This window comes from Panulirus ornatus, chromosome 58 (genome assembly GCF_036320965.1).
Source record: "Panulirus ornatus isolate Po-2019 chromosome 58, ASM3632096v1, whole genome shotgun sequence".
In the NCBI taxonomy this organism is placed as follows: domain Eukaryota; kingdom Metazoa; phylum Arthropoda; class Malacostraca; order Decapoda; family Palinuridae; genus Panulirus; species Panulirus ornatus.
The window spans coordinates 19,581,465-19,606,723 of record NC_092281.1 but is presented as its reverse complement, the minus strand read 5'-3'; the positions used below and the strand labels follow the sequence as shown (position 1 = coordinate 19,606,723).

The 25,259-nt window shown below is 39.4% G+C and overlaps 1 protein-coding gene across 1 annotated transcript in view; it reads left to right on the top strand.

The window, feature by feature from the left end:
* Nucleotides 1-25,259, top strand: part of Maf1 (repressor of RNA polymerase III transcription Maf1) — a 46,425-nt gene that overhangs the window by 11,561 nt on the left and 9,605 nt on the right. The window contains exon 2 of the mRNA XM_071695496.1: nucleotides 19,765-19,908. Within this exon, the coding sequence (XP_071551597.1) occupies nucleotides 19,765-19,908 (144 nt within the window). The remainder of the gene's footprint in view (nucleotides 1-19,764; nucleotides 19,909-25,259) is intronic.

Genomic DNA, 25,259 nt, shown 5'->3' with positions numbered 1-25,259 from the left:
CAATATCCTGTAAGATGCAGAGTGTCCTCTCAGCCCCACGATCCTCTTAGACGGTCATGGATAAGTGGAACAAACTGCCAGTTACAATCATAAGCGTTAACACACCCTGGGAGATAAGAATTACGGTGACAGTTGTTAGGTACAAGAGCTGCCTCGTATGGACCAAGTAGGCCGCCTTTCAGTTTCCTTTTGTTTTGTTTTTTTATGTAACCTTGAGATACGATTCTCTAATTCAAGCATTGGCTATCTGACCCTATGGAAACCATAAAGCATGATAGTAGGACTTTTGGGTATGATGGCTTGGCCATTCCATCATATCCAAGATGCGTACCCTTGTGATGAGTCAGGAGGATCGCATCTTCCTGCGGAAGGAGGGTAGGGTTAGAATAGAGTTATTGATTATTTCAAGTCAGCGAGAGAAAGGGCTTTCAACACAAGACGACAGCCGTGTGATTAGGCTACCTTTGTTTTACATCGTATAGGATCGGGTTAAACATAGCATATAACGTCACTGTTACTATGTTGCTCTATTGAAGCTGAATCCCAGTAGGGGTTTCGTAACGTAATTAATATCAGTGCCTTGAAAATTCAATTTCTTGCCATTTCTTTATACGTAAATCCCTTCGCAGCTTTCCAATCGTCTTTAATTACTCTGTAACTCTTCTGCTAAACGCATATACGCATACAAAAACAAAACATACTTGGTATCGTAATATCATTTATGTAGTTAAGTCCTTCATTTTACTGAAAGCCAATCTATCGTTTATAAAATGAAATCCTGTTCGGTTATAGAAAATTACCTTCTTAGCAGTAGTCTTGATTATACAAAAGATGCTCTCACATCTGGGTGGTTTTTAACTATATATTACTTGACAAGAGTCGAGCCTCTGCAGAGCTGATCGATACGCCAATATGACCTCAAAACTTGACTAACATGCTCAGCGCGGCCGGTTTTGTGCCTCCGCCATTAGCTAGACCAGCGCTTGATACTGGGCAAGTCTCTGCATCACATGTTAATTGTGTTGCCGTTGGCAATTCCGGTGTGGGATGTTGCACACCCATTCCTTTCCTCACGCTTCCAAGCTTTGGAACTACTACTGTCTGATGTCTCGCCCAACAGCTCCGACCTGCTACACTTTGAATTAAAAAAAGTCGGGGTTTCCACTTCCTGCACCAGTAACCTTTAACGCATGTTTTTAATTTAAGTAAATACTTTTGTTATATATGTTGGCTATAGGTCGGGAAGAATTGATGGAGAGATTTCTTATTTATTTTTGTCAAGATTTCAGTTTGTGACATGGACATCTGAGTTAGCAAACAGCCTTTTGAAGGAAATATTGGTAACCTGAAATGTTTAATGAAGCCAACACACTTCAGGAATGAAATTTACGTTATATGTGGGTATTATTGATTGCTTAATGACATTCTGATGTCAGTATATAGTGTTTGATTTTGTCATGATTGTTGCTGATGTCAGTATATAGTGTTTGATTTTGTACATGATTGTTTATTGGCATTTTGATGTGTCAGTCAGTATATAGATGTTTGTAATTTTATTCAAGTTTGCCTCCCATTGATTTTTTTTTTTTTATTTTTTGTAATTTTTCTTTCCAACAATCAGCACCCGGACTCTGGTTTAGTGAAGGTGCGTTTAAACTGACCTGGATTTAATTTTCAATGAAGACCAGGTCTGTTAGGGGTGTTTTGAAGATCAGAGTGGAATGAAAATGGTCTTTCAGAGGTCATAGCCAGGTTGTGTCGAGGGTATATGGAAGATGACTGTTGCCTTAATGAAAGTCGAATCCAAGGCCAGAGGTGTGTAGGAATTAGTGGAGATGGTGGTGTAGTACAGATGGTCTTTGACCTGGACCCCGTAAGGTTAGTCAGAGACTGTGATCTTTTCCACGGTGTCGAGAGAGAGTGGAGTGAAGCTGGATGTGAGCCGTCTTGTAAGGGTCAGATCAAAGGCCATTTTGTGTCGATGTTTAGTGAAGATAAGGGTGTCATGAAGGTGGCCCTTGACTTGACTCGTAAGAGTTGACAGCGAAGTGAATGTGCTTTCGTCGAAGATGAAGTGAGGATGCCTCTGTTAGGAGTGAAGATGCCTTTGTCGAGGTCGGAGTGAAAGTTGTTGTACTGAGTGGGCGTGTTGAAGTTAAGTGGTGGTGTCTTCCACTGGAGTGAACATTGTGGTCATTGATATTTCCCTCGCGTATCTGTATCTGTATGTTTGTGTTATCAGTGTAGTGATACCGTGACTAAGTTTTCCCCACATAGCGTGTGATGCATGAGATCACGATTTGTGTTCTCTTCGCTTATCATGTCGTGTTATAGATCATGTGATATGATAAGGTGTCACCCAACTCGTTACCTGGCTGCTGTTATCTGTTAGCTTCCTGGATAGATAAGAATTTTGAATGTAGTTCCGTCATATTAGTATAGTATGGCTTCCCATGACGGCGGCAGTGATAGATTTTTATCATTAATCCCTTGAGCGCAGTGGATCAGCCCGTATGCACAACGGTACAACCATTGAACACTATGGGTCGACTCGTGAGCGCGATGGTTCAATCATCAAAGCAGGATGGTACGATCCATGAGCACCTTGAAACGACCCAGATGCTACACCATCATCACCAGGGGGTCCTACCTACTGTTGTGCTGGCGAGGTTAAATGCTTGTGTATTTTGCCGTGTAGCTAGGTACGTGTGGGTGCCAGGGTCCGGATTGGGAGACTTGGCATTGAGGCTGAAGAGTGGATAAGGCCTTGCAAGGGGTGGATTAGACGTGTAAAAGGGGTGGGTGAGACTTAGCATGGGGTAATGAGGGTGGATGAGGCATTTATTGAGTCAGCATAAGGATTTTCTGAGGTGCTGTAAGTTCAAAGTGTCGTTTTAGGAGGAAACAATATGTAGTAATAAGAGAGTACCTGTACCTTCCTCCGTGCGTGTACCCTACGACTGAAGTTTGTAAAGATAGCGAAGTCTTGCTTGATACGAATAACACAGTCTCTGCTGCATCTTTCATTGCATAATTATCTCACTTAGGTTCATCTGGGAATTGTTTCAACCACATATCAGGTTTTCTTATTATAAATGTTTCTGTGTCTGCAGTTTTACCATGTATTTTCCTTTATTTCTGAAGACATCATATTGAACAGTCTTTTCAAGCTTTCGTGCGATTTTTTATATTTTTGACATCTTTCTTGACACATTCATGGTATTCATGTAGGTTTGATAACTATTTCTTTTCCTTTTGAAAGGCTTCTCATTTACAGCATCATTTTGTCGTCATGTATAGATTGTCATGCATCCTTTTCCTTTTAGGCTATGAAGATCCAGTTCATCTAGCCTTTCATGGTGTGGTTCACATGTTCCAGCCCATCAGTTTTGCTCGTGAAGTGTTTCTGAAATTCTTTCTTATTTATTTCCATTTCTTTCGATTGTCACTAGGTACAACAGCATTCAGTTTTGCTTTATATATATATATATATATATATATATATATATATATATATATATATATATATATATATATATATATATATATATATATATATATTAAACATTTTCAGCCATAGTTTCTCTGTCTCATGATGTGAAATTTCCCAATATTAAACCATTCTTTACTTTCCCAGGTTGCGCTATCTCCTTGGTACGGTCTCTGAATTGTAGTGTCTCATTTACGATACCTAGATCTTTGACAAGTAGTTAAAATTTTGATCCACCTTCCTGTTTTACACCCTTCCATCAAACTTTTGCACATATGTCATTATTATGAGCTAATAATTGAGTTTATATACTTATTCTTCCTGCACGTCCATGTTGGCCTTTGTTTATATAGCTGTTCTTGATCAGATGTGTCCTCTTTATTACTGTGTCAAATACTTTTACTACGTTTGAAATCAAGCTGTATGGCTTGAGCCATTTTAGCAATGCATCTTTGTTCAGAGAGAGAGAGAGAGAGAGAGAGAGAGAGAGAGAGAGAGAGAGAGAGAGAGGTTCCCATATAGGCAGAGAACACTGTATGTTTTTTTGTTAATGAAATGTTGAATAACTTGAGTCTAGTTTCCAGGCCATCTGCCATAGCTTAGGCAAGACATTGCAAGCACTCGAGACACTGGAATATATATATATATTTATATATATATATATATATATATATATATATATATATATATATATATATATATATATATATATATATATATTATCCCTGGGGATAGGGGATTAAGAATACTTCCCACGTATTCCCTGCGTGTCGTAGAAGGCGACTAAAAGGGGAGGGAGCGGGGGGCTGGAAATCCTCCCCTCTTTTTTTTTTTTTTTTTTAATTTTCCAAAAGAAGGAACAGAGGTGGCCAGGTGAGGATATTCCAAAAAAGGCCCAGTCCTCTGTTCTTAACGCTACCTCGCTAACGCGGGAAATGGCGAATAGTTTAAAAGAAAAATATATATATATATATATATATATATATATATATATATATATATATATATATATATATATATATATATATATATATGTGTGTGTGTGTGTGCGTGCGTGTGTGTGTGTGTGTGTGTGTGTGTGTGTGTGTGTGTGTGTGTGTGTGTGTGTGTGTGTGTGTTTGATAATAGAGTGGCAGAGATAGGGTGTTTGGTCGAGGTGGTGTACGAAGTAAGAGGGTCAGGGAGAATGATTTGGTAAACAGAGAAGAGGTAGTGAAAGCTTTGCGGAAGATGAAAGCTGGCAAGTCGGCAGGTTTGGATGGTATTGCAGTGGAATTTATTAAAAAAAAAAAGGGGGGGGGGGGGAATGACTGTGTTGTTGAACGGTTGGTGAGGATATTCAATGTATGTATGGCTCATGGTGAAGTGCCTGAGGATTGGCGGAATGCATGCATAGTGCCATTGTACAAAGGCAAAGAGGATAAAGGTGAGTGTTCAAATTACAGAGGTATAAGTTTGTTGAGTATTCCAGGGAAATTATATGGGAGGGTATTGATTGAGAGGGTGAAGGCATGTACAGAACATCAGATTAGGGAAGAGCAGTGTGGTTTCAAAAGTGGTAGAGGATGTGTGGATCAGGTGTTTGCTTTGAAGAATGTATGTGAGAAATGCTTAGAAAAACAAATGGATTTGTATGTAGCATTTATGGATCTGGAGAAGGCATATGATAGAGTTGACAGAGATACTCTGTGGAAGGTATTAAGAGTATATGGTGTGGGAGGCAAGTTGCAAGAAGCAGTGAAAAGTTTTTATCGAGTATGTAAGGCATGTGTACGAGTAGGAAGAGAGGAAAGTGATTGGTTCTCAGTGAATGTCGGTTTGCGGCAGGGGAGCGGGATGTCTCTACGGTTGTTTAATTGTATATGGATGGGGTTGTTAGGGAGGTGAATGTAAGAGTTTCGGAGAGAGGGGCAAGTATTCAGTCTGTTGTGGATGAGAGGGCTTGGGAAGTGAGTCAGTTGTTGTTCGCTGATGATACAACGCTGGTGCCTGATTCGGGTGAGAAGCTGCAGGAGCTGGTGACTGAGTTTGGTAAAGTGTGTGAAAGAAGAAAGCTGAGTAAATGTGAATAAGAGCAAGGTTATTAGGTACAGTAGGGTAGAAGGACAAGTCAGTTGGGAGGTAAGTTTGAATAGAGAAAAACTGGAGTAAGTAAAGTGTTTTAGATATTTGGGAGTGGATTTGGAACCATGGAAGCGGAAGTGAGTCAGGGTGAGGGAGAGGGCGAAAGTTCTGGGAGCGTTGAAGAATGTGTGGAAGGTTAGAACATTATCTCGGAAAGCACAAATGGGTATGTTTAAAGTAATAACGGTTCCAACAATGTTATATGGATGCTAGGCATGGGCTATAGATAGGGTTGTACGGAGGAGGGTGGATGTGTGGGAAATGAGATGTTTGAGGACAATATGTGGTGTGAGGTGGTTTGATCAAGTAAGTAATGAAAGGATAAGAGAGATGTGTGGTAATAAAAACAGTGTGGTTGAGTGAGCAAAAATAGGTGTATTGAAATGGTTTGGTCACATGGAGAGAATGAGTGAGGAAAGATTGACAAAGAGGGTATATGTGTCAGAGGTGGAGGAAACGAGGAGAAGCGGGAGACCAAATTGGAGTTGGAAGGATGTAGTGAAAAAGATTTTGAGCGATCGGAACCTGAATATGGAGGAGGGTGAAAGGTGCGCAAGGAATAGAGTGAATTGGAACGATGTGGTATACCGAGGTCGACGTGCTGTCAGTGGATTGAACCAGGGCATGTGGAGCGTCTGGGGTAAATCATGGAAAGTTTTGGGGGGCCTGGATGTGGAAAGGGAGCTGTGGTTTCGGTGCAATATGCATGACAGCTCGAGACAGTGGGAACGAATGTGATCTTTGTTGTCTTTTCCTAGCGCTACCTCGCTCGCGTGCGGGGGGAAGGAGGTGTCATATCATGTGTGGTGGGGTGGCGGGAATGAATATAGGCAGCAAGTATGAATTAGTATGTACATTTGTATATGTCTGTGTGTATATATATATATATATATATATATATATATATATACATATATATATATATATATATATACACATACGTTGAAATGTATAGGTATATATATGTGCATGTGTGGACGTGTAGTATATACATGTGTATATGGGTGGGTTGGACCATTCTCTCGTGTTTCCTTGCGCTGCCTTGCTAACGCGGGAGACAGCACGTCGACCCCGGTATACCATATATATGTATATATATATATATATATATATATATATATATATATATATATATATATGAAGGAATGTAGAGTTGGGTCTCTAGAGAACCCCGTGTATTCAGAGAGCTTATACATGAAAGACAACGATTGCGTAGATTTAACACAAATGTTGAAAATAAGGCATAGGTATACGAAAGGCTTGAGTGAAGAGTTAAGCGACTACAAATGAGTATGAGACGAGTTGCGAAGGTAGGATTAAGACCCTGTGTATTCAATACCGAGACGCTTACATTAAGTTAAGGGAGGCGGGGCAAGAGGATTCTACAAGTAGGTCAGGGTCTGGTGGGGCTGGCTTAGCTGGCGTGCTGGAACTAGGCTTTGCCTCCTACCTGCTGCTGCTCTTCCCACGATAAGGTAACTAGATTGTCTCTTGCATCCTCATGATAACAGTGATGATAACAGTGTTGAATGCTTAAGTGATGCTTCTGTTTATTCTGCTGTGTTTTCCTGTATTGTGTTGCTCGCTTAGTATGGGATGCACAAAATGATCGCCTTGTGCGTCGTCCGTCCCACGTCGGGAGTCGCAAGTTAGACCTTCGACGTAACCTTGGTCAGAAACTGAAAGCTCTAAATCCGATACTCGTGAAACTTTAATTTTCTTGCATTTAAGAAATCTAATGGCATACGATCTCTGATTTAATTTCACACGACTTTTAACAAGGTTAAACCTAAAACTTAATCTGAACTTGGCTCATAACTATAAGACAATTCCACTTTTGGCCATGGGACTTATACAGATAGTTTTGATATTTTGCACACACTTCCGACCATTCTTGTTTCACTCGTAAGTGGTTTACTGCACTGCAGGCGACACACGTTACATGAAACTCCCTTTCTATGTTACAAATGTATTTTGTTAATGAGCGTATATACGGGGTTACTCATCCGTTAATTTGCAGATTTATAGTAGACTTAGTTGTCTGTTGGTAAATTCTAGTTTTTTTGTGTGTTGTTGATCCAGAATCTGGAAATATTCGGTGTACATGCTTGTTATTCAGCTCATATCAGCTCAGATTCTAGAAAATGTTAGGACACTTGATGATGCCATTGCGCTATGCCATTTGAGTACGTTTATTTCTCACTAACTTGGAATATCCGTGAGATATATTGAAGGCAACGTGTTGATTGTACATATATCCGTCCCTCTGAGTAGCGTGCGGTGTGGTTAAGCGAGATGTGTGTGATCTAGCGAGGTTCACGACTCATGGCGGGTGAGGACGTGAAGGGTGGCATGTTGTTGCGCGTGGCCCCCTTCCGCTCCCACATTCTCAGGTGGGTGGTGACGTAAACTATAGTGACACCAGAACTTGGCTTGCTGCGGATGTTGTTCGTATACATCCTGTCCTCGGAGCTCTCTCTCTCTCTCTCTCTCTCTCTCTCTCTCTCTCTCTCTCTCTCTCTCTCTCTCTCTCTCTCTCTCTCTCTCTCCATAATAACACGATATTCGATGAGCGTTAAGGGCTAAACCTGCTTCAGGCGTAGTCTCTTAGTAGGTAATCTTAGGTGCGTACTAACTCTACAGGGAGAGTAATACGGGGTAGTCTCTCTCTCTCTCTCTCTCTCTCTCTCTCTCTCTCTCTCTCTCTCTATATATATATATATATATATATATATATATATATATATCCCCCTGAGTATGGAACGTTGTGTGTGTGTCACCCGCACCGAACAAATCAGCTTACGTAGAATCAGAGCAACGTTCTCGACAGTTCCCACCTCGCCTGGCGGTGGCCCGATCGATCACTTCAACACCTGACCTGAACCGGTGACGTCACTCCCGCCCACTGTCTCCTGGTTCACCCCTGAAAGCAAGACGCTTCCATCCTTGGGTATGATGGCATGACCTTCGACACGACCCTTAACAGTCAAGTCAGAGGTGGCCACATTATCGTAACAGGTTGATAAGAATACTCATACTGAGTCACTTCCTACTGTTGTCCTTTACTTTTTCTACATTCCCCGTTTTCTTGGTCATAATGTAGTTCAGGGCAACACAGAAATAAACTTGTAGATGTAAAAAAAAAAAAAAAAAAAGAAAAAAGGAAGTGCATCCTTGGTTGGACTCCTTACACGTAGCACGAGTGATTCAGAAAAATACTGATGAGGTATACGTACATTAAGCAATTTTATACTAGCAAATAACACTAATAGGAAGGGTTATGAAGCTCCCCAAAAAATGTGTCCTTAATTTTCGTAAAAATAGCTAGCTGCAGCGCTTACAGAACCTGCTAAAATCAAACCTTTCTTTTCCGTTGATCAGAGACTTACTCCGATTTCGATGTTGCTTTAAAATATGTGATTGTTTTAGTTCCTGAGTGCATTTTCTGTTGTCCGCGGAGTATGTTTTCATAATTTGAGGCGGTTTGTGTGTGTGTGATTCATGGAGATGAAAAACTCGTAGCGGACGTGACGGGAGAAACATAGATGATATAATTCGGTTTTGAAATTGTGAGTGACCGTGAATATCGGCTGTTTCGGAAACTTATATATAAGGTGTTCATAGGTTCTGTTAATCTCTATAACCGACGATTACTTTTACTGTAATTTACCTCATATTTTCCTCGAGCTTCTTAACCCTCCCTACAATCGTAGTATTTATTACCGCAGGAGTACTCATAGACATTATATCTCATCGCACATCATCATTGCAAATCTACGCTATTTCTCTTCTACCTCCAAACTATATATATATATATATATATATATATATATATATATATATATATATATATATATATATGCCTATTGCATCCGTTACTCTGTAAAAAGCTACTAAGGTAGGTTGGGAGTAGGAGCTGCAAATCCTCCCCGTCTGTATTATCACTTTCTAAAAGGAGGCACAGAAACAGGGTCGAGGAATTTTTCTTCGAAGTCCATATCCTAAGGCGGGAAAGGTTTGCAGGAAAGAAATATTTTTTTTATATTGATATAACTTTTTGAATGCAAACAAAATTGCTCATACTCTCCCATCTGCTGTAGAAGGTTTTAACCTTTTATTGCTCTGTTGGTTGATTTTCAAGTTGTGTAACCTTTGACATGTGAGGTCAGGTGTTGAAAACATGGATAATGACTATTTTCAATCCTTTGTGGATCCAGACACAACCAGTCTTGCATACCGTAACACATCTCTTTCATGTCCTTTACGGTACATCATTTCTATGCCTTTTGTTTTATAACATCATTTTTATGTCCTTCGCTGTACGGTAACATCATTTTTATGCCCATTGCTTCACGGCAACATCATTTTTATGCCTATTATTTTATGGTAACATTATTTTTATGCCCTTTTCTGTACGGAAGCATCATTTGTATGCCCTTTACGTGGGCATATTTTGTATGTCTTAATTCTACCAAGGTATCTTTTTTTATGCCATTCATTCTACGGAGGCATCTTTTGTATGCCCATTACGGTAACATTTCCTATAAGTTGTACTAGACTAACTTTTTTGTGTCTTTAACAGTAAGAAATTGTATGCCTTTTGCTTTACTGAAATTTTTTTTTTGTCTTGTGCTCTGTGGTAACATTTTATGCCTTAGTTACTCTTAGCTTTTTCACCTACCGCTACAGGTCTTTTTTTTCCATGACTTTTACAGTTTTTTATATTGTTTTGGGACTTATGGACCGTTTTGTGATATATATATATATATATATATATATATATATATATATATATATATATTATATATATATATATATATATATATATATATATTTAGCTTGATATATTATCTGGGCTTCAGTCTTAGACTGTCTTGTCGCCCAGACTGTCAGCGTCGTTTTGTATCATCAGTCGAAAAAACTTGAAGACCTGCAACTGTCCAACATATAATTCGAAGGCCAGATATGCTCTGGCTACATGTATGGCCTCAAGCTTTTTATGAAGTCAGTATTGTCATGTAAATGTCTCGTTATGGTGACTTCATTTGCACAGTGTAGTGGTTTAGTCCAGAGGGAATACCTTGACCAGATCCTAAAGGGGTCAGGTCAAAATGTCCGCCATCCAACTCAAGAATCTTGCCGTGTTCAAAGGTCATACCGCCACAGTCAAGGGCCGTGCCTTCTCAAGGGGTTGTACCGTCGAGCACGAGACTCGTACGGTCGAACTCAAGGGGTTAACTATGGACACGACCTTTCTGCTACGAAAGATATTGACACGCTGACCTGATGAACTTAAGTTTGCACGGTTGCATGGCATTGGCAAGTTTGCCTTGCGCGTAGTGTCTGTTCTTAACTCTTTTATAAAGTTGGTCGATCATGTGACCTCTGACCTCTGGGGATAGGTGGAGATCCTTTGATGATCTGATGGCGAATTTGTTGTAGTGTTGATGGAAGGGTTTTAAAAACCTAATACAAAGAATATCAGTCATTATGGGTGATCATGAGGAAAGTCTCATGATTATCGTCTTTATTTTAGATCTTTGTTTTTTTGGATAATATAAGACTTGTATAGATCAGTAGTGGAAGGTCGTAGAGGGTCTGAATTGTTGGTTGCGAGAAGTGGAAACAAGTGTTTTGGTTGGAGTTGGTGGGAATGATTCATCTTAAGATGGTGAAGGTACGAGCACACGTGTGGTCTTACGATTATGTTGCAGCTTACCGTTGAAAATAAAAAAATTGGGATGGTAATTGCTGATATTCATTACATTAATTGTTACAGAAATTGGTTAAGTACAAATGATTCACTACCTACATTACACAGTCCTTCATACGGTGATTTTACCGACTAGATGCACAGTGGAACCTCCTTACTCAATCCTATTATTCCATGATTGGATTACTGGAGACAAAACACTGGGGTCGAACAGTTTGAGCAGAGTTGAATATATATATATATATATATATATATATATATATATATATATATATATATATATATATATTTATATATATATATATTATATATATATATATATATATATATATATATATATATATATATATATATATATATATATATATATATATATAAATCGAGGCTCCAGTAACGGACAGAAGTTCACGTGGAGTTGAAGCCATAATTAGAATACGAAAGAGGGTTAGAGAAAAAAAAGTATACAAAATGTAAAATATTTAATAATTTTTGGATGAAGTGGAAAATCTGTCGTGAAAGGAGCAGATCGATGTTCGTAGGAAGGATATAAGGAGGTAGAGAGTTCCAAAGCTTCGCGGTGTTAGGAAAGAAACAAGCATCACATTGGCCTTCCTTGAGCTGCCAATGGTACACAGGTATCCAATGGCGAGGACACACAAGCAGCTAGATCACAATAGCTGGAACGAAAGTGATAGATATATAAAAGGGAAAGTGAACCAACATTACAGCGAAGGGCAAGTGGGTCAAATCATGAGGTCAGACTGGAAGAGTTGGTAAGTCATATTGCTTTGTAAACAACTCTAGTAGGTAGGCAGATGTACAGCTTCCCCAGATGTGAGAGCAGTAGTTCATACAAGGATGGATCAGTTCTTTGTATAATTAGAGCAAATGTTGTGAAAGAAAGTATTTACGGCATATGAACAGGACTTAAAGTTTCATGCCTCATGAGTTACTCTATCCCTATGTTTTGGAGATAGGTTGGTGGTTCGTTCATGTATGTATGTTTTATCAACTTTGAGAAAGTTTGTGATACATTTCAAGCACAGTGGTATTTTGGTTGGCAGAGTTATTGCGAGGCACACGATTGAGCCACTTTTGTGATTGGTAATACTTTCTTGAGGCTGTGAGATACAGCTTTTAGAGAATAACTAGCAGGTATTTCCAAGCATGAAGTAAACGCCCGTGACGAAAGTGATGAGGATTGCAATTAGAGAACGAGGAGCCATAACTATTTACACGCTGAAAATCAAACACGAAGAAGTAAAACGTTTCTAATTTTTAATGATTATGTCAAAGTGGAGAATGTGAGATGGAATTAAGGACGAGAATAGCTCAGGGTAAGGCAGTTCTTAACAAAAAGAAGAGGTTGCTCACTGGCAACCTTGACCTAAATACGAAGAAACGAATGGTAAAGAGCTTTATATGGAGCGTAGCCCTGCATGACCCACAAACACACATTGAAGATATTTAAAAGAAAAAAAAGATTGTTAGAAAACTCAAGACATGTGGACGTAGAGAGGAACAGTGAAGAAAAGTTGGGAAGAATATCAAAGCAAAGAAGAAAGTAATTGAAGGAAGGAGTGTATTAGAAATAATATTGCGAAAGTCAATACTGATTTGGAGATATACACTGGGAGGATAACGTCTGGAGGCAGTGTAGGAGCACAAAAGACCACGAGGAAGAAAGAGGACATATATGCTGGATAACTGGAATGTAAGGAAGTGTTATTACATCGTAAAAACAGGAGGGTAGTAGAGTGTGGAGGAGACCCTCTCTGCATTGCCGAACTCCGAAGCAGACATTGCACCCATTACTACTGTCGTTGTTGTACGTTTGCTCTGCAAGAGCAGCAGTAGTACGTTGTTTTGATGAGGTAGATAGACAGGTGTTTGACCTCTGTGGACGGGGCTTTGGGGCGGGAGAAAAAAAAAGTGGCAGATTGGATGTGGTGGTGATGCATTTTGTTGTTCTGGTTTGATCCCACGCGAACTGTGTATGTTTACTGAGGGGTCAGTAAGGCTGATGAATATATACAGTTGGTCAGGTGTTGGTGAGGGTTTGTGATGGGTCAGGTTGTGTGTCTCGGCCAACACAGGGCCTCCCAGGAATGTGCATGTCTAGAGAAGAGTTCAAGTCGGATCACAGTTACGGCTGACTGAAGGTCAGAGTTCGGACGGGGTCCCCGAGGGTTAATGGAGTCTGTGTACTTACATTTCCTGCCGTAGCCGACAGCAGCAGGTCGAAAGGATGCTTCACTCTGAAGCCATGTTGAATGATAAGGTACCAGAATGTGCATCAAAAGAAACACATAAGTGGCATTGATTTAGGTTTTTCGCGTATTTGTGGCTTGTTTTTTGTTTTTATGTTTGTATGTGTGTCTTGTTTATTAAGGAAACAAGACAGTATAGATCATTTTACTAGATCCGCATGATTTTTATTTTCTGAACTGAACTGAAAACCATGACATGTGAAGTGTCCGAGGTAAACCTTGGAAAGGTCTGTGGGGCCTGGTTGTGGTTACGGTGCATTGCCATGACAGCTGAGGATAGTTATAGCTGTACAAGTGGTACTCTCGTGATCGGGGTCGAGAACATGTGTAATAGGGGCAGTTGTGAGAGCTGCACGAGCTCTGAACTGACACACACGGTAACATTACGTGTCGGTTATCGGCTGACCCGCCTGCGCGGTCCCACGGTGCTGTATGTATCATAGTGAGCTAAACTCGCCCACGGGATTAGAGATTCGCATTGAGTCCACACATTGTGGTGAGACCCGATGAGGAGGGGTTGTGGGGAGGGGGGAGGGGAGTCACTCAAGGGGCCCGGGCATGGGCTTCCCCCCCCTCCCCCACTGAATCCAGATTCAAAGGTAAAACGAAAACCCTTCGACCTTACTTCGTTACCAGCATCGTTGTGTTGTATACTTCATGCAGTTTGCTTCCTTTGAAGTATAACGCTCGTTGCCCTCTTAAATTTGAATTTTTGTTGTAGTAAGTTCTTAGAAGTTTTTTGGCCGGGAACCGATTCTGTCAGGTTAACGGAAGATGTAGGCGTTGCAACCCTTAGGCAGTACGTCCGTCATCCTCCTGTTGAACAGAGAACGACTGTTATTTTTTTCTGGAGAACAGAGAACGTCTGTGGTTATACCTGGAAAACAGAGAACGACTGTAGTTTTTTTTTTCTAGAGAACAGAAAGTCCGTGATCATCTGAGGGAACAAAGAGCACGTGATCATCCAGGAAACAAAGAAAATCCTGCATTGTCCATGAAAATAAAGATTGTCCGTGATCATCCCCGGAACAAAGAATGTCCCACGTGATCAATTAAGGGGACAATATTGTCCGTGATCATCCTGGAGGCAAAGAATGTCCATAATAATCCTGGGAACAGAGAATATCCGTGATCACCCCGGGAATGAAGATATGTCCACGATGGAACAGAATATCCGTGATCCCCCCAGGAATGAAGATGTGTTTACGATCATCCCCCAGGAACAAAGAATGTCTCTGATCATCCTGGGGAACAGACCTGCAGGTGTTCCGTATGACTCTTAGTGCTAGGCTCATGCATGCCAAATTTCTCAAAAGTTTTTCTTTATGTTATTACCACTATGATTATTATGATTGGCATTATCATATTATTTATAGTTTTCTTATTTTCAGCGTTTCAAATATTTTCACAGTTGTACTTGAGCCATCTTTATTATTATTATCATTTATTTTTTTCTTATTTTCAGCGTTTACTTCAAGTATTTTCCCAGTAGTACTTAAGCCATCTTTATTTTTATTATTGTTTTTTCTTATTTTCAGCGTTTACTTCAAGTATTTTCCCAGTTGTACTTAAGCCATCTTTATTATTATTATTATTATTTGTTTTTTTCTTATTTTCAGCGTTTACTTCAAAGTATTTTCACTGCTGTTCTTGGGCATGCCTGGTATGTTAAGAGATTATTTACTAGGTCTCGTGCCAGGTCCAAGTTCTCACAGCCAGGTAGACCAAGGGAGGTATTTTTAAACATACCAGCACCGGGGTGCATTCTGTGTTTATTTCAGATGAGGGTTCGAGTCCCAGATTTTGAGGGTCGGATGTTGCTATATTATGTCGCTCCTTTTACATACCCTTTTCTTTTTTTTTTTACAAGAAGTCTTGTGTCACGTTCCCATCGCACTCTTTGCACTTGATCTTCTTTCCTTTGATCCCAACCGGATTTTCAGTAGGTATAAATGGGAACCCTTGAGCACGAACCCTTGCACGACATCTCGTAATCTTATGCGATGGGAAGCCATTAGGTTTTTGTTTTTTCCTGATGATGATAGCAATCAAGATGCTGCATTTGTTTATTCATGTTGTATTTAATTCGTCAGTCATTTGACAGTATGAATCATGGGTTTGATAGCATGAAGCTTAGGAGACAGATGATTGATAACTAGTTTATCAGTTGGCGTGACGGGTTAATGACTAGAGATTACGAAATCTCATGAGAGATAGGTAGATTGGAAAGTCTGTTCAGAACTCTAGATAAGCCTATATCGATGTGTATATTGATACACGGCTTCGAATGACGCCACTGAAAGATCGCGTACGTGCTTCTCTGTCGTGAAGGAGTTCCGGATCAATAAACAAATTCAGGCGGGGATGCTAGGGTACGGAACGTGGTGGGACTTAACTGGCTGGCTGGGTAGCTTTGCTTTAAGCCAACTGGTCGAAAAGAAATGTATTACTTCATGCTGTGCGTTGCTGGGTGTCGATTCACAGCAGGGTGCCATTAGGTTATTACTTACTGCCTGATTCTGTATGTATCGGAGATTGTAATAATTATGCTTCGTTTGGCTGATGTGTGGCTTGATTTGTGTTGGTTAGTGTTTGTTTTGATAAGCTTCTTGATGTGTTTATAGTAAATGTTGGCTGTTTTTGTAGCCGTGGCACGTAATTGTTCAACCGGCAAACACAGTCTGGTTGTTTTTCTAGACAAACACAGTTTGGTTGTTTTCAGAGGCAGATGCCTTATAAAGCGTTTGTTTTGATTTGCAGATACCTTATAATATGTTTGGTTATTTTCAAAGCAAACACATTTTACAAAGCGTTTGGCATTTGGTGATGCATGCAGACTCATTGTTCATTATACAAATAGACACCCTGGTAAACATACTGCAAATTCATTATACAAATAGACACCCTGGCAAACATACTGCAAATCCTCTCATTGTTGTCCAGCCAAGGGAAATGCAGTTATATGAGAAGAAGCTTGGGTAGTCAAGTGCTAAGGCTCGTCTAACCAAACTTGCAGGTGAGACAAGGTTGGTGGTGGGTTTTTTACCGGCTTCTGGGAGAAACCGGCTGTTTTTCCAAGGTCTTTGAGCACGACAGTACGACTCTCGGGTAAGATAGCTTGGCCGTTGATCTTACTTTTGAGGGTTCGATCATAGGTCAGATAGATCCTACCCAAAGGTCGTACCGTCGGTGTTTTATGAGTCGTACCGTCGTGCTTAACGGTCATGCCACCTTACTCAAGGGTTATACCGTCGAACTGAAGGGAAGGGTTCACATATCGACATTATTTCCTTTTTCAAGATCTTGCACCTTGTATTATGTTGCCGCCGGGCCTCTGTTCTTGAGCAGTAGGATGTCATGGAATTATAGTCAAGAGATTCGTGATGTCCTTGGGCAGCAGCATTGTTTAATAAACCTAGTATATGTGGTTGTCGTCGTATGAGAGAAATTCTGCTTTCTTGTCAGTCATAACGATCGAATTTGGTTGCATCAAAACAGTTCCTAATGGGCATGGACAACAGAGAAATAAATCGGTAAGATAATGATTGTTGACCACACAGTTGACGTGACTCAGTACATGTCATAGATTTCATCCGTATTCGATAACATTGTTTGAAAAACATCCATCAAGTGCTCCAGAGCTATGCAATTTGTGTTGATGTTAACCAGCACAGGTTCTTGCGTCTCTCTCTCTCTCTCTCTCTCTCTCTCTCTCTCTTAGAAAGGCACCGGAAAATGAATAGTTTGAGGACAATATGCAAGATTAGATGGATAGACGGAGGAAACACTGAAACTTTGAATGTGGCAGAAAAAAAAAAAAAAGTGAAACGGGGGCAAGACACGCGTTTGTCCCTGCTTGAGGCAAAATCAACCAGGTACTCGTAGGTAGGACGCTGCTCCCCCCATGGCTGAGTATATGTTGATAAACACCCAGAATTGTTATGGAAAAATCAGATATTGAATGTCATTTTATCATATTGTTATCATAACTAAGGACATGCATTTTTTTCTGGGGGAGGGGGGGTTGGCTGTATTAATCTTCATACATGGGATTATTAATTGTATTCAGATAACTATTTAGGGAATTTAATATATGGATATGAACGAATTCGTTTGCTTTTAAATACGTTGCTTCGTCAAGGCAGGACAATGCTCCTCAAGATCTCGTAGAATAGTTTTGCAATAAGTATGTGTTAGCTTCCATCATGAAATTACACTTACATGGTAGAATTCGGTAAAGGTTTCAATTCTAACTTTGCAGTCCGCCAAATGTCCCTTCCTCAGGTGGATAGCTGCCAGGCAGCACATTATGAACGTTCCACATGAGCTACCCTTATGGTTTGAAAGAGGTTGATATTTTATGAAGCATCAGCTGCACCGTTACCACTTGGCTTTCATGGAACCCGAAGTACGTTGAAGAGAAAGAATCTTCGATGTTTTGTCTTCTTGATCCCGTTCGCTGTCATGGTTTACATATTTACTATCACTTTTTAGGTTGGTGAACTTATTAGTCATTATCATAGTTTGATGAAGCAAATTGACCCTTTCGCAGCGCATTTACTTTTCAGGCTGATTCGCGGTGTCGCTTTATCCACCAATGAATAAAATGTATGAATTTTACTTTTTGTATTACTTTTTCAATATTGAACGGTATAATTTTGTATCTGACGGTAATATTGCTTGTAAACCGTATTGCAAAGTTGACTGATTTTGTTTAGAAAAATCTAAGAAAGTTGCAAGAGAATTGTTTTCCGGTGAATAGCATGAATATAGGCCAAACTGTCAGTGACGCCATAATCATTACAAATATGAAAAAATTTTTAGGTAATATATCCATCGATGACAGATTTTTTATCGAAATATAAAAGTCCTTATCTATACATGTTATTTATTTTTATAACTAATCCATCACTGTACATTATATGGTAATTATGGTCTGAATATTGTACAGATTGTGAAATAGTTTAGAATTTTCTGGAAATGATATCTAATAAAAACTACATATGTGGTCTGGCCTGAAAAAAATCAGGTGTCGCGGTGTAGAATACACATGAAATCGCTTATACAGATATTTTGGTTTCAACTACAGTGGGATATTACCTATGGATGCAGTAAAGGGTAACATGACACCATTTCCCCCTGAATACTTAACTTTAATTACTATTGTCATCAGAGAATTTTATAGGTCTTCCTTCTTTTTCGTTATGGCCCTTTTTTTTCTGGGAGTATACATAAAAGATCAGCAGGTGTGTGTATTCTCATGTTTTCCACTCAGATCAAGTAACCAGCTTTCAAACTCCAGTATTCCACGTTTGGCCACCTTGACTGACATCAGTGTTGCAATCTTACAAATTAGGGTTTGGAGATTTGTTGCTCTTTCATATCTATGTTCATGTTACATCTGATTTTGATTATAGGGGTAATGCCTTCCTTTATTATTATTTGTATGTACTTGAATATTATCACTGTAGATTAGAGGTTGAAATAAGCCTTATGATAGGAGTAAGATACTGTTAGTAATTAAATGCCAAGGGTTTTATTTTTAAGTAGTCAACCACTTTATCTCTAAAGGGATACTGGTATTTTCAAGACTGTATGGATATGTTTGGAGGAAATGGGAGAATGAATGGGTAAATTAGTAATTAAAGAAGTTTCATTTGCTGTTGTCATTACAGCCTTGCCACTGACTTCCAGTTCAAAATCATTGTATGGTAAGGGATGATACCACGACTTTTTGCATTATTTTTACCTTTATTTGTAATTTCCTTTGATCATGTACATGCTTTCACTGATAAAGATTACTGTGATTATAACTCTTGCAAATAATTGATGAACTAACATTGTTTTTCAAACATTATTATTTGCATATGGATTTAACATATGTGCTAATTCAAATTAGGAAGTGTGACTCGTAAGAGCTTATCGCTATAGCCGTTAAAACTGTGTCCACACTGAAATCAGACGTCAAATAATTTTCTGTGGTATGACATGACTTGTTACCAAGGCTTTGATATTCATTCCCATTTACATTAGAAGATGGATTAGGTGCATCTTATGAAAATAGGAAAGGAATCTTAACTGTGGAATAATTATTTAACTTTGTAGATCCAAATTGAAAAATTCATCAAGATAACCTCATGTATTTAGATATTTACTCTGTTTTCCAGACTGGAGAGCTACTCATGCAAGATGGTGGGTCAAGAAAAGGCACTTTACAAAAGGTTCCATAGCTTTTCAGGGGTGAATGACCTTCAGGCGCTCTCACCACCTCAGTCCATGTTAGGGGAGTCTTCACCACATTCTCTTACTAAGTATGTACATTGCAGGTGGTTGGTAGTGTTGATTAACCTTAGATTTTTTTGTCTGCTTAGTTAATATGTGAAATAAGAGATGTATTTAAAGTAATTATATGTAAGTGGATAGTTTAAACAGACATGAGCTTTTTCATATGTTCATGGAAATCCACATTTCTATGCAATTCCAGTGGGTAATGAGATGCATGCAAATATGAAAATATATTAATGCATAAACTTCATGTTTGTGGAACTTTTCCTTGGTATATAATTGGTACCTTTTCAAATTTAGATTAGTGAATGACTAACCATATTCTGTTACAAGTTTTGTCAATTTAGTCAGGTGAAACTCCTTTCATGAGCTCTGTCTGACCTGGCAATAGTCTCAGATTGTGTTACTGTCATTCTGAAAACCAAAATTTTCCAGGAGCCTAAGATGACTCTGGACCCCCAGTCTATAAGTGTTTGATTCCAATATTTCTGTTTTGAGATTTGTATTCCTTTTTACTTGTCAGGCTCACGTCTGTTGAAAAGTGCCATATCACAGGCAGTAGAACAATGGGAAGATAAATTTATATATTTTCTTAACCACTATTACTATTACCACATCTATACATTAAGTGTTGTGTTTATCAACACATAGTTGTTGTCCAAGCTTAAGATAGAATATAACCATCTATTTGTAATTTACTAGAATATAACCATCTGTTTGTAGTTTACTTCAACTAGTGATATGTCCAGGTGGTAATGGCATGATATCTTGTGCAGGCTTAATGCAGTTAGTATGAAGGTACTGGTGGAAAAACTAGAGTTTAGATTCTCTTGGAGTGAATGACGATGATATAATAGTAAATCGTAAAGAGATTAGAAAATCATTTTAGAAAAGCACAGAATAGAATGCTAGCACTTAATTTCAGACTAGAATCTCATGTGCCACTTAAATGGAAATCATTAAGGTGTGGGCATTTGGATTTTGAATGTTTTCAGTCATAAATATTCAGACTAGAGATCACATACCTGTACTTACAGTATCATTCAGTCTAGTTAACACCTTGAGATGTGGGCACTAACTGTATCCTGAATAGTCAGTTTGTTGTATGATACTGGATGAAACACATGTTTGGCTATCAAATTACTTCAAAAATATTGCAGTTCTTTTATTTAGTTAAACAGCTTAAACCAATGGCTGGAATCACATCCAGATAACTAGGTAGTTCAATGGCACTGGCTTCCTGCATATAGAAATCATTCTAGACACCATTTGAATTGCATTGCAGACTTATGTGGTTACTTGAGTCTGTCATAATCCAAAATGCCTCAGAATGCAACCTTATCCCTTCAGGATGCCAAGTGAAAAATATATCATTAAGTTACATTGATTTGAAGATAGTGCTTCATTAGTTAAGGGGGAAATGTTCCCCAATTGTGTGATTTTTGCTAGTACTTCATTAGTTTAGGGGGAAATGTTCCTCAATTGTGTGATTTTTGTTCCATCTCCATAAGGTTTCATGTGCTAAATCTTCTTCACATATTTTGTGCATTTCCATACTTTCATGTGTTGAAGACATCATGGCAATATTCAAGACTTTTGATGAAGAATTAAGTTTGTTGGTTTCGCCAAAAACTGCCTGCTTGCACCAAAGGCTTGAACAAAGAGGAAAGGTATAAGTGAGGAAACCTATGTTGACAGATACAGTGCTTTGCTCATACTCAGCACTTAGCTTTTTTCACTTTTAGTTCAGCACTTTGTTGATAGGGGCCTTTGTCTCATACTTAGTTATATCATGTATACAGACAAACCAGTTAATGAGAGCTCATGCTTTCACTAGTAATCTTTTCCATCATTTTTGACGAATAAGTACTCTTGCACAAAAGTATTCTGTATTGTAATTTACTTACTGCAGCTGTAATGCAGTTTAATTAGTTAATAAATCCTTTCACCTCCTTTCCTCACTTACCTATTTTGCTCTACTCAAGCCCACATATGCCCCTAGCATTTCCTCATCCTCAGGGGAGAGCCCTATGGATACTTAGAATCCAGGAGAGACAATAGAAAGTGGAGAATGTAAACACAGTGGTTTTGAAAGTATAGCATTGAATTTGAGATTATGGATCTTGTGAAATTTTGGCATGTTAGAAAGAGCAGTTAGTGGGAGATGTCATGCCCATACTTTTTTCCACAGCAGAGCCTCCATGGGCAGCTGATACCACAGGTCTAGTTTTCAGCCTAAGAAAGTATGTTGATAAAGCTATTTTCCCAAGGTTTTGGTCCTCTTGTTACTTGTCGAGTTGCTATAGGGAACATTGACATTTATCAGAGGTTAACATAGCGGTTAACCACAGGTTTGCACTTAAATGTTTATTGGCTTCGTACTCACGATTCCTTAATATAACTAAAACATTTTTAATGATTGATTTCATACATTCAACTTTTCTACAAATTAATATTTGTGTCATGGTGGTTCACCATGTTTCATGTTAGCTAGTTAGTGCCAGTAACAGATGAAGAAACAGTTTGTATATGCTCACATACATTCTCTCTGTCATATATAATGCACCTGAATGATAGCCCCACCCCAGTTCACAGCCAAGTCCCATAGACTTGTGGTTTCAGCCTGACCACCATATTCCCTTGTTCAGCCTGTTGACAGCTTATTGCCCTCTGTGTACCACATCTCGACGGTTCTCTCTATCCCATACATACCTCACACCTTTCTACATGTTCATACCCCATTAATTCAGAATGTCTTTCACTCCAACCGTCTATCTCATCCTTGGTCTCCCCTTGCTCTTTGTTCTTTCCCCTTCTGACACATACACCCTCTTAGTCAGTCTCTCCTCTCTGACCCAATCCATATGTCCAAACCACTTCAAGCACTAGGTCACATAGGATTCAAGTCTTCTATAGTCTACTTATGCTCTGAATTTGGTTTTAGTTGTTACTTGGTCAGCATGCAAGGAGTATATAAAAGAAGTAATTCATTTAAACATTTTAGCTTTTCTTACTTTAGGTGAATTTTTATGGTAAATAGGTTGTTAGCAAGGTCTGGTCCAAAGTCGGTGGTGCTACCTCATAGTGGGTGGACCAGTGGCAACGGGAGTGCCGATGAATCTCTTGGGCGAAGCCACCGGAGGGCGTTTTGTCAGGGTCATGGTGGGACATCTCTGCTGACCATCCCACTCACGCCCCTAACCCTTTAAGTAAAATGAATTTTGTGCTCATGCAGATAAGTGTAAAAGAACAGATGTAATACTTAAGGGGTTAGGGAGTCTTCTGATATTGGATATGCATTATATGGAATACAATAATCAAATGTATTAAATGTTGAGGAGTTACTGAACCTAATCCTCTCAGTTCTAGGCCCGTGTAGGACTGAGCCACCAAATATTATAAAGCAAACTTTGTCTCTTGAAACAAAAATTAAAGTCTCATTGCTTTTGTTCACTTTTTCCAAAATTTCAATTTAAGCAAAAACATGAATAATGATTATGTTTTTAAGTGTGCATGGGACCGGGAGGGTAGGGCTGGAAATCCTCCCGTCCTGTATTATTACATTTCAAATGAAGAAGCAGGAGCTAAGTGAAGATTTCTCCTCAAGGGCTCATTCATTTGTTCTTGACACTACCTCACTTAATGTGGGAAACAGCAGACAGGTAACAGGTATGAAAGCAGTACACTGGAGTCCCCCAAGGCTCAGTTCTTTATCCACTTTTCATGAGACTTATTTTTACATCACCTCTCAGTAGTCACATCATAGCACCTTAACACCACAGAAGCAATAAACAATCATGAAGCACTGTATTACACAGTTGGAACAATTGCTCACCCTGACCAGAATGTCTGCATCTCCACAGAAGTCTTCAGACACCCTTTTTTGACCCCCGACTGACTCGAATCCAATTTGCATCCTCCCATTGCCTTAAATGGCTAATCATTCCCACTGGACAAAAGACCAACAATCTTGGGCATCACCTGTGACACACACGTGACGTTCATTTCCTTCACCACAAACATTAACCTGCACCAGATGTGGACACATAAATAATCCCTAAGTATACTCTGCAAACAATACATCCACTTTATGCTCAACTGCATCTCATGTGCTTGGTCATCAACCCATCAAAAGCATATTATGATAAAGCAGCACACCACTCAAAATACAGTACTCAGAATCATTACTGGCCACTTAGCTCTCACAAAAATACCCATAACTACAATAACACAAAATCCTCCTGAAACACTCTTGCCACAGTATGTTTGGCACTGAGTCTTTGCAAAAGCACTATAGCCATCCCTTCCAAACTGCTCCATAACTAAGTACCAACCCCGTGTCGAAATAAAATGCTTACCCTTGGTTCTTAGTTCAGCAACCATTACTCACAGAATGCCCCCACCTCCATGAAACATTACACTGACAAAACACTTGGACACTGAAAGGACCCAACAGGCTTTTATCAGTTGCTTTCCCAACTCGGTCTTGAACACCACCCCATGCACCCATCTGAAACTACACTTCTCAGACATGTGTGAGTTATACTCTCTCATCAGTGTTCTGGACATTGCCCAACCTTGAAATACTACAAACACCTATATATTCAGCATATCTGAAGACCCTTCGTGCCCACGATGCAACTTCCACAATAAAGACCTAAACACTTATTGTTCAGTTACCCTGCACTTGACTCAGTTTATGACTACCCACTGGATGTGGCTGTTTTCATGAGCAGTGTAGTGGCCCTGTAGAAGGAAGGAGCTCCCAAGGCAGGAAGGTTGTTAGGTATATATACTCTTTTCTTCTTTCATGCGTGTTTGCTATTTCCAGCGTAAGTGATGCAGCATCAGAACAGATGACTTAGCCTTAGAGGAAAATACCTTTAATAATATATATGTAATTTATTATTATTATTATTATTATTTCATTTTATTACTCTACAACCCCAGGACCCCTTTTATGGGGGTTCTTGCAGCTTCAGTGCTGCACTTCATGTTGGAGCAGGGAAATGGTGGACTCCTATAGCATGAGAAGTTCCATGATGAGATTATACTCCTTTCTCTCCAGTGAATGTGGCTTTTTGCTTGCAGTGCAACCACTCACAGGTAGAGTACTGTTTGTTGTTTCACTTGAAGCAAGAAGTCCCTTTCAGGAAGGCTCAATTATTTTCATTGGCCAGAAAGGTGTGCAGTCGTGTCAAGGACCTTCTTGCTCCGAAGGAGCCCGTCATTTCCCTGCTCCTGCATGGTGTGCAGCCTGAAACTATAGGAGCCCTATAAAAGAGGTTCTGTGGTTATATTATATTTTTTTTTTTTTTTTTTTTTTGCTTTGTCGCTGTCTCCCGCGTTTGCGAGGTAGCGCAAGGAAACAGACAAA